The sequence below is a fragment of the Triticum aestivum genome, chromosome 2A (assembly GCF_018294505.1).
Source record: "Triticum aestivum cultivar Chinese Spring chromosome 2A, IWGSC CS RefSeq v2.1, whole genome shotgun sequence".
Classification (NCBI taxonomy): domain Eukaryota; kingdom Viridiplantae; phylum Streptophyta; class Magnoliopsida; order Poales; family Poaceae; genus Triticum; species Triticum aestivum.
This window is the reverse complement of record NC_057797.1, coordinates 67,375,566-67,386,475: the sequence shown is the minus strand read 5'-3', so window position 1 is coordinate 67,386,475 and position 10,910 is coordinate 67,375,566. Positions and strand designations below refer to the sequence as shown.

Here is a 10,910-nt window from a genome sequence, read left to right as displayed (position 1 = left end):
AGGCCGATACACTTACGTGCACATGACTATGCCAATGTTATAGTACAGTTTAATAAAATTGATCGATAGCCTGGGGTGTGGCCAACTGGGTGCCTCAATGGCCAATAGATGGGTCAGACCTGTGCACGGTCGCTTCAGCCGGTGTCCACGTACGAATTTTACCGGTGTCCCACGTAATATATCAGCGATCGCTTAAGGTAATCGGAGATCTTACCCGGGGTCCTGTGACACCGGGTGTGTCTACATGAGTCCGCCCCTCTCGGGCTGCGCACCCAGGCCGCCCCGGTGACGGCGCGATTCGTACCCACCCAGGCCGCCGCCACCGCTAGGCCGAGCCCTTCCTGGAGGTCCGCCGGCGCCGGTGCCGGCGCCGTCTCCGATCTTTCTTCCTGGAGGAACCCCTCACTGAATCCTCGCCCCGTTGCTGCTCTCAGGCTTGGTTGATTGATCCTCCTGCAGCGCAATGCATCTCCGTTTGCTCAAGGCCAAAGCGCTGCTACTCAGGGTACGTAATGGATCTGAAAACTACTATCGATGGCTTTTGTTCACTGCTGCCGTTTGTTCATTCGTACCAATGGAACCAAACAACACCTATTTGACGCTTATTTTCAGCCTAATTCTTTTGCTGCCAACGTTTGGTTGTTTGGAACTTGCAATGTAACCTTCCTTTATGACCACATTACTCTGCAGTTCTGCATTCAAGCGAACATGTCCTTTTCCCTTGTTTAGAGGGTAGACCAGTTGAATAACAAACTGCTGCCGATATGATTATGCACATGTTACTTTTTGGGACAGGATAGAGAATCCTGTGTGCTAAATATGTGAGAATAGTAAAACAGAGATCAAAAAGACAATTGACTGGGACTAGTTGTGTTGAATTCGTATATTGAAGCTGTTGCCTATGGTTATATAGTAGGACTGTAGGAGAATGACAGTTAATAATAATGCCATTGTTGTGATGAACTGGAATACTGGATTCACCTTAAAAAGAATGATTGGTGGGAATGACAAATCTTCTTGCTGCAAATGTCGTCTTTCCTGTACAAACGACATATGATGTTCATATTCTGTACATAGGCCTTCTTCAATTTCTATGGCCCTGTATGTATTGACATCAACATTGATTGACATGTCTTAACCAGTATCGCGTATATTGTTTCAGGATAACATCCGTGGATGTACAACTCTCAGGTACTTTCCACAGTGCACTCTATAAACCCCTGTGTTTCTTGCATCCATGATTCCATGGTGTGTCTTTACACTTAACTCTTGGTTTGTCAGTACGGCGCTGCCAAAAGTTGTCACAGTTGGAATTGACTTTGGATGCAAGAATTCAAGAGTTGCGATCATAGATTCCTTGGTACGCAAGCTGTACAGTAACGCGTTCATATTTGTTCAGTTTAGTTTAATAACCTCATGTTATTGGAAGACTACTTGATGAAAGTTAATGATGGAAGGTATGCCTAGGTTATTATAGTAAAAATGAAGTCCTTGTGTGAAGTATGCAAGGTTCTTACACAAGGCTTCTCAGAGTCGTCGATGATGCTTACCTGATGTGTTTGCTTTCGCTTTCTGATTGAATATACAAGCAGGCCGAATCGTAGTACAGTTTACATTGCGTCTAACTTGGCAATTACAATGCTCTTTCTGTGTTTGTTTTCAGAAATATATTTACTTGTTTAGTTAGGGAAATCTTGAAATTAATGTGCACACCATAGAGCTAATAAAAAATTAATGCCATTAATTATGTTCTAATCCCTTATTTACTCTCTTGTTTCAGGTACCGGAGGTTATCGACAGTGAAGGTGGGCATTCCACTCCATCGTATGTTACTTCAATAGAGCCAGAAACTAGTGAACGGTATGCATGGGCCCTGCAGCGTTTGGAAGGTCTTGGCAAATGTGTCGCAGTTGGAGAACTCGCAAAGCGCAGGATGTCTAGACAACCATCCGATGTTGTCTTGAATATAAAAAAGTTGATTGGGAAACAATTTGATGACTGCTGGGTGCAAGGAATGAGGAAAAGAGTCCATTTTAGCATCGTTGAAGGGGGGAGAGGAGAAGCTTGCGTCCAAATCCATGGAGTGAGATTTTCTCCTGTTGAAATTGCCAGTGTTATTTTTGCAAAGCTCAAGGATGTCGTCCTGATGTACCAATTTCATCACGAATTAAAAGCGGTGATAAGTGTGCCCATTTTCTTCAGTGAACAGCAAAGGGAGGCCATATTGTTGGCGGCAAACAAAGCGGGCTTAACGGTATTGCAGTTAATAGATGAACCAACGGCGGCCGCTCTTTCTAGAGCAACAATTAAAGAAGGTACCATTGTTGTTTTCGACATGGGTGCTGGATCATACACAGTCTCCGTACTTGGTGTGTCTGGCACAAACATTGAGGTAATTTTTCAGTTACTCATTCTTGTGTTGTCGCCCATAATTAACTGATTACGCTTATTTATGTTTGTAAAGCTTTTAGTCTTTTGTTCTGCATGAATGAGCAGGTCAAAAGTCAATCTGCTGACCCCATTGTTGGTGGGGATCAATTCGACGATATAGTTCTGTACTACTTTATTACGCAGATCAGAAATTTTCATCAGGTCGACATTCGTTCAGATAAATATGCTATGATGTTACTTGCTGAAGCAGCGGAGCAAGCTAAAGTGGAATTATCAACCCAACACGAAGTCACAATTTCCGTGTCATGATGATGCTAGCGTCTCTATTTCTCGGGCAGAGTTCGAGAGGTTGGTTCACAACATGGTAGAACAAATTCAATACAAGTGTTGTGTGGTCCTAAAAGAGGCTAACATCACTGACAAGCGTATCAATGAAATTGTATTGACTGGGGGGATGACAAGAGTTCCCATGATACGGAGAATCATATATGACATATTTGGCAAGAATCAGGGTACAAGCGTGAACCATGATGAAGCCGTGGTTATCGGTTCAGCAATACAAGCTGCTCTCATTGTGGAAGATCAGCGTGAGATGAGAGAAGACATGATTCCACTCTCTATTGGTGTTGAGTCAGAAGGAGTTTTCATGCGGGTTATTCCAAGGCATACCACAATTCCTACTAAACGGACGGTTAAAATTCCTTCATGGTGTGCATATGGTGAAAGTCTGCATCTCAAAGTTTTCCTTGGGGAGCATGTCATGGTTAGCCATAACACATTCCTAGGAGAGGTAGAGCTAGTCAACAATCGATGGTCGGGTCAAGGATCAGTTCATTTTGAGCTGACTTTTGAAGTTGACACAGACTACATGGTCAAAGTAACTGGCAGAAACCCTGGTGACGCCGACGGCGCGAGGAAAGCAACATTCAAGGTCTTCAATGTACGCGAGATCGTTATGTCTAAGGGCAAAGTCGGCGAGTCCGTTAGGAACGCCTTGCTTGGCTGGTCAATGCAAGGCATAGAGATCCATGCTCGTCTGGTAAACATGGGAAAGCATATAGCGAATACCCTCCGCGACGTCTTGTCGGCGAGAAAAGATGAGGTCCCAAAGAACATCTATGATGATGCGGCAAAGGCCCTGGCTGATTTGCTGACGGTGTTGCATGCGGGCAGCAAAGACGCTGCGCACATCCATGTGCTGAAAGATAAGATGCTCGCTGCTGCGGCAGAGGAAGAGAAGCTGATGACGGATTGGAACCCACCGTCAACGTCTCGTCATAGAGGTTCTTATTCAGATTATTCAGACTATGAAGATGAGGAAGAGAGTGCATAGCCCATGTTCGGACAAGTAACCAGTTAAGCGCCAGACTAGGGCGTTCGCATGTATATATACATTCATTTACATAGGAGAAAAAGTTTCCAGGACCACATAGGTTTTTCTGCTAGATGTGTAGCAATGTGAGATACTTTTTTTACTTAATTTGCAACGACTTTTTAAAATCTATTACTGTCATTTTAGAGTTAATGATCAAGTGTCAATGCACATCACCATGCGAATGTATCTATATCTCTACTCTAGTTGCAGACTGATGAGTAACCTCAAGTTAATTTGGCAATGGAAAATCCCTGTGATAACCAACAGACGACTGATGCAACAAGAGCAACGTACTTCAAGAAATGCATCTACAGATATAAGAAGGCTGTTTTATCATGTACAATTAGAATATGTGATTAATTAACAAAGAAAAAAATGTTGTGCAGGCAAGCTTGCCCTCTATCTTGTGCCTCTGTTCTTCGCAACTGATCTTCGTCAGCAGCGCAACTTGTTTGTGACAAAAATTTCCTGTGATGCTATATATATATATACAAACCAATGTTGTTGTGTTGGAATCTTTTTTTTGTTACAATGTAGCCTTCTCAAGTCCTTGTGACATGTGAATATGTGATAAATCATGTATCTCGGTATCTAATCTGTCACACAAAAATTCACCCCAGAGGCACATTTGATGACAAGCTTCCTGCTGCTGCAACCACCGCAAACACACCGAGAGCGAGCAACCGCAACGGCCTACCAGCAGCAGCACCACTCCTGAATTTTCCTTGTATTCGTTTAATCAAAGGAAATGCACTATCTTCTGGATTTATAGGTAGAGCCTGCAGTAACGAAAATAAGGAACAATAGCCATTTGCGGTAAATAATTTGAAGTCAACCTTGAGCAATAGCCATGGTAAACAAGAATAGTCACCGATGAATTTGTACTCTACAACACATTTTTTTACTCATATATATTTCCTTGATTGCGAAACGCACAACTGAAAAGAAAAGGAAACTTGCCTCGCCAACAAGAATAACCCCAATTGTTTGTGCTTGAGTGGCACATTCTCTTGCCAGCCTCCTTAGTTTCACACGGTCATAGTACTGCTCCATCAGCATCTAAAAATTATCAGAGGGGAGAAAAAATGAGCGAGATGTTCGACGCGAGCTGCAAAATAGAGCATCCTGCCGGAGCTTACCCAGTCATATCGATCTAGATGCTTCTGCAGTGTTGTGCTCAGCTCTGAGTTGATCTTCTCCAAAGCTGCACTTTCATACTGCCCAAGTGAAAAATGCAATGATGTTAACTGTAAAGCGTGCACATATATACCACATCATATAACTGTTAAGAAACTTGAATGGCTTTTATTTCTGATTTAAAACTGCATCCACAGTTGTAAGTATTTTACAACATTCAATGAATATTGCCGATTCTATACCTCAGATGTACCGGAAGCTGTGTTCGTTTTACTCTGCTCATGTTTCTGTAAAAATTGCATATGGCTCTGAAAAGAAAGGAAATTAGCAACGTTAAGTGAAAATTTTGGGGGTTCATCATAGGAATCATATGTCAATAAGAACCTTTAAACAACTTGTGAGCTCGCAATAATCTTTCAGCCCTGGCCATCTGGTCAAAGATTTAAGCTTTTCTAGGACATCTTCACGATCACTATCCGGCTGCAAATAGCATGAACTTGGGGTATGCACAAGCTTAACATAGTGACAAGCACAAACAGCGAAATAGCGGAAATCGGTCCGGCACCTGAATAAAGTCAAGCTTCAAAAGAAGTTTCCGGTACGCAAAATGTCTTTGAGCACCACACAATCGCCAGTAAAGACACATCTGATCCTGTGATCGACAATGTGAGCTTATTAGATTGAATCAAACTTCTACCTCAGTGACAACAACATAAGTAAAACTTTATCGAGCACTCACATTCTCGATTGTGCGGATTGTACTCTCAGGCAAGTACCGCATTATCGAGATTTTGTCAGCCCCAATCCCGTTACTTAAGCCGCGTTCGGATTCCCTCCGCTCCGCGGCTCCGTGCCGGAGCGGAGCGGCAATCCAGTTATAATCTGCGGAGTTGATTAAACGCTGCTCCGCGCGCTCCGCTCCGCGGAGGATGGCCGAACAGGGCCTTAATCCATCATTGTCGTCGATGGCGCCCCTAATTCCACTAATTCCTCCATCCTCACCGTCGGCAATGGTAGCCTCAACTCCACCCCTTGCTCCGCCGTCGTCGTTGACGGGAGTCCCACTTCCAATATTTCCACCGTCGCCGCCATCATCAATGGCGGCCTGCTGCAAGAGAGAGCAGGTCCCATCGTGCCTGGTGTGGCGCAGCATGATGTGCTCGACGATGCGTGCGTCAGACTGGTCCCAATCGATCAGTCTGAACGTCAAGAACAACGGTGATCAATTGTTTGGTGCTTTATATATAAAGCAGGGCGAAAGCCTTTTTGGGTAAACATATGGATGGATGGGTCGGTCAGAGGCGCACGCACCGGTGATCTTGCTGCGGAGAAGAGCTCGGGGATGGCGATGTGGAGCACGCGGTGCTGGAACTCCAGGTGAGCTCGGAGGCGGTGCTCGTCGGTGAGGGCGCGGCGCAAGCTGAGGTCGTGGAAGAGTCCGGTCCGCAAGCCGATCAGATGGACCCCGCCGGCGAGGAGTGGCCTCGCGCCCCCGTGGATCCCGTGCCGGTCGGTCGCGCCTACATTATTATTTCAGTTTGGTTGAAGCGGATTGAGACCGGTCACCGGGACCGGAGAAGACGACGAAGAGAGAGGGGACGGAGGACGTACGGTCGATCACGCAGTCCTCCGGGCGGAAGCGAACCATCGATCTCCTCTCAGCAGCGGCGGCGGCGGCGGGAGCAGAGCGGCTCCTCGCTATAATATTTGGTGGGAACCGTAGGATCGTTTGATTGTTCTCTCGTTTACAGACATAAAAAAAAACACAAACTTTAGGGAAGGCCACGCCGGCGGCGGCCACATCCAGTCCAGCTCCAGACCGACCAGGCTTCTACGCCGCCGCCCTGCTCCTTCTCCGTGGTGGTCGGCCATGGCCAAGTTCCTCCCGCCGTTCTTCCGCCCCCGAGAAAAAGGTGCGCGCGACGAATCAACCCCCAACACCTTGTTTTCCTGCATCGGATGCAATTCAAGTGTTGAAGAACAAACACTAAAATCAACAATCGGACATGAAAATTGATTGTTTATATACCACTCCTATATGGTTGTAGAATTTCATTGCAAATGAGAACAAGTACACACCTCAGATTGGATAGATTTTGTTCACAGGCTTCATGGCAAATTTGCAAGCGATTTTCTATGGTATTTAAATTGGGGAATTGCCGAATTAGCAAGGTACCAATCTATTGCGAAACGATGAACACAAGTATTGGGCTCTAGCCTTTTTGTTGTTATTAAGCTGTTGCAGTATGCACGTTCCGCTAATAATCCATAGCAGTAGTACCTTTTAAGAGTTTTGCTGTAATTGATTGTGATATCTTTTTTCAGATGATGATGATAAGAGCGAAGAACGGGTGCGTACCGGTGCTTCTCTCTCTCTCTCAAAACAACGACTGCGATTCTTATTACATTGTTTCATGATGGTCACGTTCTCGATCACGGCTGCTGCTGACCTCTCTCAAACCCGATCGGTGTTGCAGAAATATGACCCCCGGTGCGGCATGCCCAGAGAGGAGTTTGAATGGCGACAGTCCCGGGCCGACACGATGGACAAACGTATGCCCCAGGTGGTGGAGGACTTGGACGTCTTGCTGCGGAGGCTACGCCCCCACTTCGCCGACGATCCCGACGCCCTCAAGAAGTGGGAAGAGTATGAGAAAGATGTCCGTTATGCGTTTACGCATAGCCTCCGTGGCACCCTCATTTCGCCTGTGTGCATCCCGGTTAGTGATCCAAGACCCACATACTCTCTACTTCTCTTGCACATACTAGCAATAATTTGAATGTGATGTTCGGTTTCAGAACTCCGTTGCATGCGAGCAGCTGATGCAGAGGAAGGCCTGGTCAAGGACCGTTGCTGGCAGGGTATCTGGGGGGCTGGAAAAGCTTAAACAGGCAGCCACAGTGCCTTCACCAAGGAACAAGAGAACAATTAGAGTCGGGGCAATCGTTGCCGGTGTCGCCGCCGCGTTTGCTCTCGGGCTTGCCCTCGGACGAACTCAACTCCATGGAAGCAGGACCAATCAAATGGGAACCTAGCTAGCGCCAACACTGCTGGTTCTCTGAAGTTCATATTCCCGCGCTTATTCAGTTAGTCATATTCCCCACGATATAGGAACAAATTCAGTTAGCCATTTTCCCGCAAAAAAGAGAGAGATTCAGTTAGCCATTTTCCAGCATAAATAATAATGTAATTTTCTATTGACCTCTTGTGGATCTCCGATGATGGTCTGCACATTGTGTTGATGTGCTTCTTCTGGGCATGAGAAGAAATGTAGCAATGACATATGATCTACGAGTCTGCTTCATTGATATGTACATTTCTGTCCAGGTGACCGAATAGACTGACAGTTAGAGGTCGCCTAGTTGTTTCCACTATGGGCAGTGAAAAGAACAGCCGCATTTTTCCTTTTCAAAGATTCGTCTGAAAGTCGAGTTCCGTCGTGATCTCATGAAGTTTTCCCAAGTTAAACACTGAAATTGCTATAGTTTTGCTGGAATGGAACTTACTTCTGCCTTAAGGTCCATTGCATATAACGGCAATTAAACTACTAGTACACCTAAGATTCAGAAAGAAACAAAAGAAAGAGCAGTACACCAGTACACGTGATAAGATTACTTATGATTTATGAACGATCAAAAGTGACGGATAAACATAAAAGAAGAAAGCCAGCGATATTCCATCAAATTAAAAGCGAGATTGCTTCTCTCAAAATTACATTTTGCACAAGAAGAAGTAATCATCATGAGCAACACGCACATGCTATCTACAGGAACAATCAGCCATGTCGATCAACAAAGTATGTAGTTCCTTTCAGCTAAACCTAGAGGAAGATTGATTTGCAGAATTCCAGTGCGCATCATCTTGGTCATCCTCCTCTGGTCCTTGAGACAACGGGGATGTGCCTAGCCTGAAGGAGCCAGCATTTCCTATATCACACATGTACAATGGATGAACTTCATGTTCGCACGCCCTGGAGGAGCGACAGGGATGTTTGCAAGCCATCTTGTACTGAAATAAAAATGAATAACCATAACTTGGAACTTTGTATTGATTGCAGCTGAGAGGAAAGAAGAAAACGTGTGAAATATATGTGTATTACCTCGACGGAGGACCTCAAAGTGGAGGCTTCTCCCAGTCGCCTGGGGGAGTTGAAAGCACTTCGTCATCATGGTTGGTCAGGAGAGCTAGCTCATTCTCCTGGAACAATCAACACAATTAAACAAATCATGCACGCAAAGGCAACACAATTGATCTCATGCAATGATATGTACCTGTTGGATGGCTTTGCATGGGGCTCTCTGTGGCTGCACCACTCCTTTTGGTCCAGTCCTGATTTGAGGGCGGGGAAAAGTAGGAGGCCACATCATCATAAAAGGATGGATCTTATAAATGTCTCCGTCACGGGGCGCCAATGTGTACACCTTCTTTGCTGCCCTGCTCGCAATGTCCAAGTAGATGACAGCACCACATATCTCCAAGAATACGAACTTCGCATTGTCCCCGACTGCGTGCAGCTTGACACCAGCATTCTTTCCATTCTCCAGTGCTCGAGTTGGCATCCTCATACTTGCACACACCTCACGCAGACAAATAGTATGAACTAACAACCAGTTGTCACAGATACTGTTGTTGTTGCTGCTGCGTTTGTGGGTGCATAGCCAAATGTGGAGCTCAAGTCCTTTTAGATGAACAAGATTAAATCCAGTATCATCTGCTTGTGATAGCCCAAGATTGTCATACTTGTACTCGAGCCCATCTGGCAGGTTGATCACCGAGAGAACCGAGGAGAACAAATCCAACACAAGAATCTTGGGTCCGGAGCACACGATGTAGAGCGTATGGTTGGTGAGTAGAATCATGTCTCCGGAAGTTGACACGGGGGCCCCCTCTAATGTAGACGATGTATGGTTCTTCCATACACCATCTAGTAATTCATAAAGGTGGACAGTGGTTCTGTCCTGGCTAATCACTAATGTCGCGCCCAAGGATGATTGGTCATTGAGGACATACTCGGTAGCACGGTAGAAATGCCTCGCTCAAGGTCAATGGGTGGAAGTGGCGGTAGGGTTACAATGTTCCTCTCAAGGTTCAACGGATTGAGTAGAACATCTGTAGTACTATTGACCCGATGAAATCTGCCGAGAAGACAACCGTTCTGAGAACCATAAAGGACACCCCACGTATCGAAGAAGGCATCGAAGGCCGATCTGGCACGGCAGATCATGGTGTCAAGCCGCTGGATGTGAGGCATCACCATGAACTTTGGGAGCGAGAATTTCCAACATTTCAGGTCGAAGCCAAGGAGAGGTGGGTGGAGATTGCGGAAGCGGTGAAGTAAAGCAGGGTCAGAGGTGATGTTGAGCCAGCGCTTGCACACGAGGGCGGCACGGACGAGGCTGGCAGGGAAGACTAGACGAACCAGGATCTCGCGGAGGAGGTCATCGTCATCAAGAACCATGGTAATATTTGGCGATGGTGGGGACCTAGGGTAGAACAGAATTATGAAAACGTTAGAAATAACGCAGGTGAAGGCCAATGTGAGCAAGTATGTTTGTCTCCATTGAAGAACTCTAATTATATTATTGTAAATGTAAAATCTCATGGTTTCTACAACGTACATTAGAATATAATCCTCTTAACTAGGCGATCCCGGATGCCGATTAAGTTAACACTTGTTAGTAGAAATATGGGAAGGAGCACTATCCCTGGCCTTTGATCACTACAAGAAATATGTCAACTTATGACCTTCTGTCAGTGACCCTCGAAGAATTGGTCATAAATTTATGACCATTTTAGACCAATTGGTCAAAAGCTATCTGGGGGGTTCCAAACCCTAAACCATTGCGACCCTTTTGGTCAGAAAGGTCATAATTTCCTTACACGAAATGGTCATAAAGCAAACAGCGCTAGTCCGCTGCCTTATTTCTAGTTGTTAACGACCAATATAGATAGTCATAGCCTTGTAAATTGTGGTGGGTTGCGATGACTAGGCGCCATCTCATCAGT

General features: G+C 45.5%; 3 protein-coding genes across 4 annotated transcripts; 2 read left to right on the top strand and 1 right to left on the bottom strand.

Annotated features, from left to right (window-relative positions):
- Positions 1–206: 206 nt before the first annotated feature.
- On the top strand, positions 207–3,877 carry LOC123184758 (chaperone protein DnaK-like). Of its 2 annotated transcripts, none has more exons than XM_044596822.1 (5): positions 207–505; positions 1,163–1,191; positions 1,282–1,360; positions 1,781–2,392; positions 2,497–3,877. In XM_044596822.1, the coding sequence occupies exon 5, from the start codon at positions 2,753–2,755 to the stop codon at positions 3,722–3,724; it is 972 nt and encodes a 323-aa protein (XP_044452757.1). In that variant the 5' UTR covers positions 207–505; positions 1,163–1,191; positions 1,282–1,360; positions 1,781–2,392; positions 2,497–2,752; the 3' UTR covers positions 3,725–3,877. Both variants share the same exon structure in this region, with proteins under 2 accessions (XP_044452757.1, XP_044452758.1).
- Positions 3,878–4,377: 500 nt separating this feature from the next.
- On the bottom strand, positions 4,378–6,634 carry LOC123191516 (uncharacterized). The gene is made up of 9 exons (XM_044604222.1): positions 6,515–6,634; positions 6,215–6,423; positions 5,643–6,102; positions 5,469–5,555; positions 5,288–5,383; positions 5,146–5,211; positions 4,906–4,983; positions 4,727–4,825; positions 4,378–4,545 (listed from the first exon to the last, which is right to left on the bottom strand). Exons 3-9 carry the CDS (start codon positions 6,054–6,056, stop codon positions 4,378–4,380), a joined length of 1,008 nt encoding a protein of 335 aa, XP_044460157.1. The 5' UTR covers positions 6,057–6,102; positions 6,215–6,423; positions 6,515–6,634.
- On the top strand, positions 6,633–8,100 carry LOC123184757 (uncharacterized). The gene is made up of 4 exons (XM_044596821.1): positions 6,633–6,816; positions 7,229–7,254; positions 7,381–7,623; positions 7,703–8,100. Exons 1-4 carry the CDS (start codon positions 6,774–6,776, stop codon positions 7,937–7,939), a joined length of 549 nt encoding a protein of 182 aa, XP_044452756.1. The 5' UTR covers positions 6,633–6,773; the 3' UTR covers positions 7,940–8,100.
- The last annotated feature ends 2,810 nt before the right edge of the window (positions 8,101–10,910 follow it).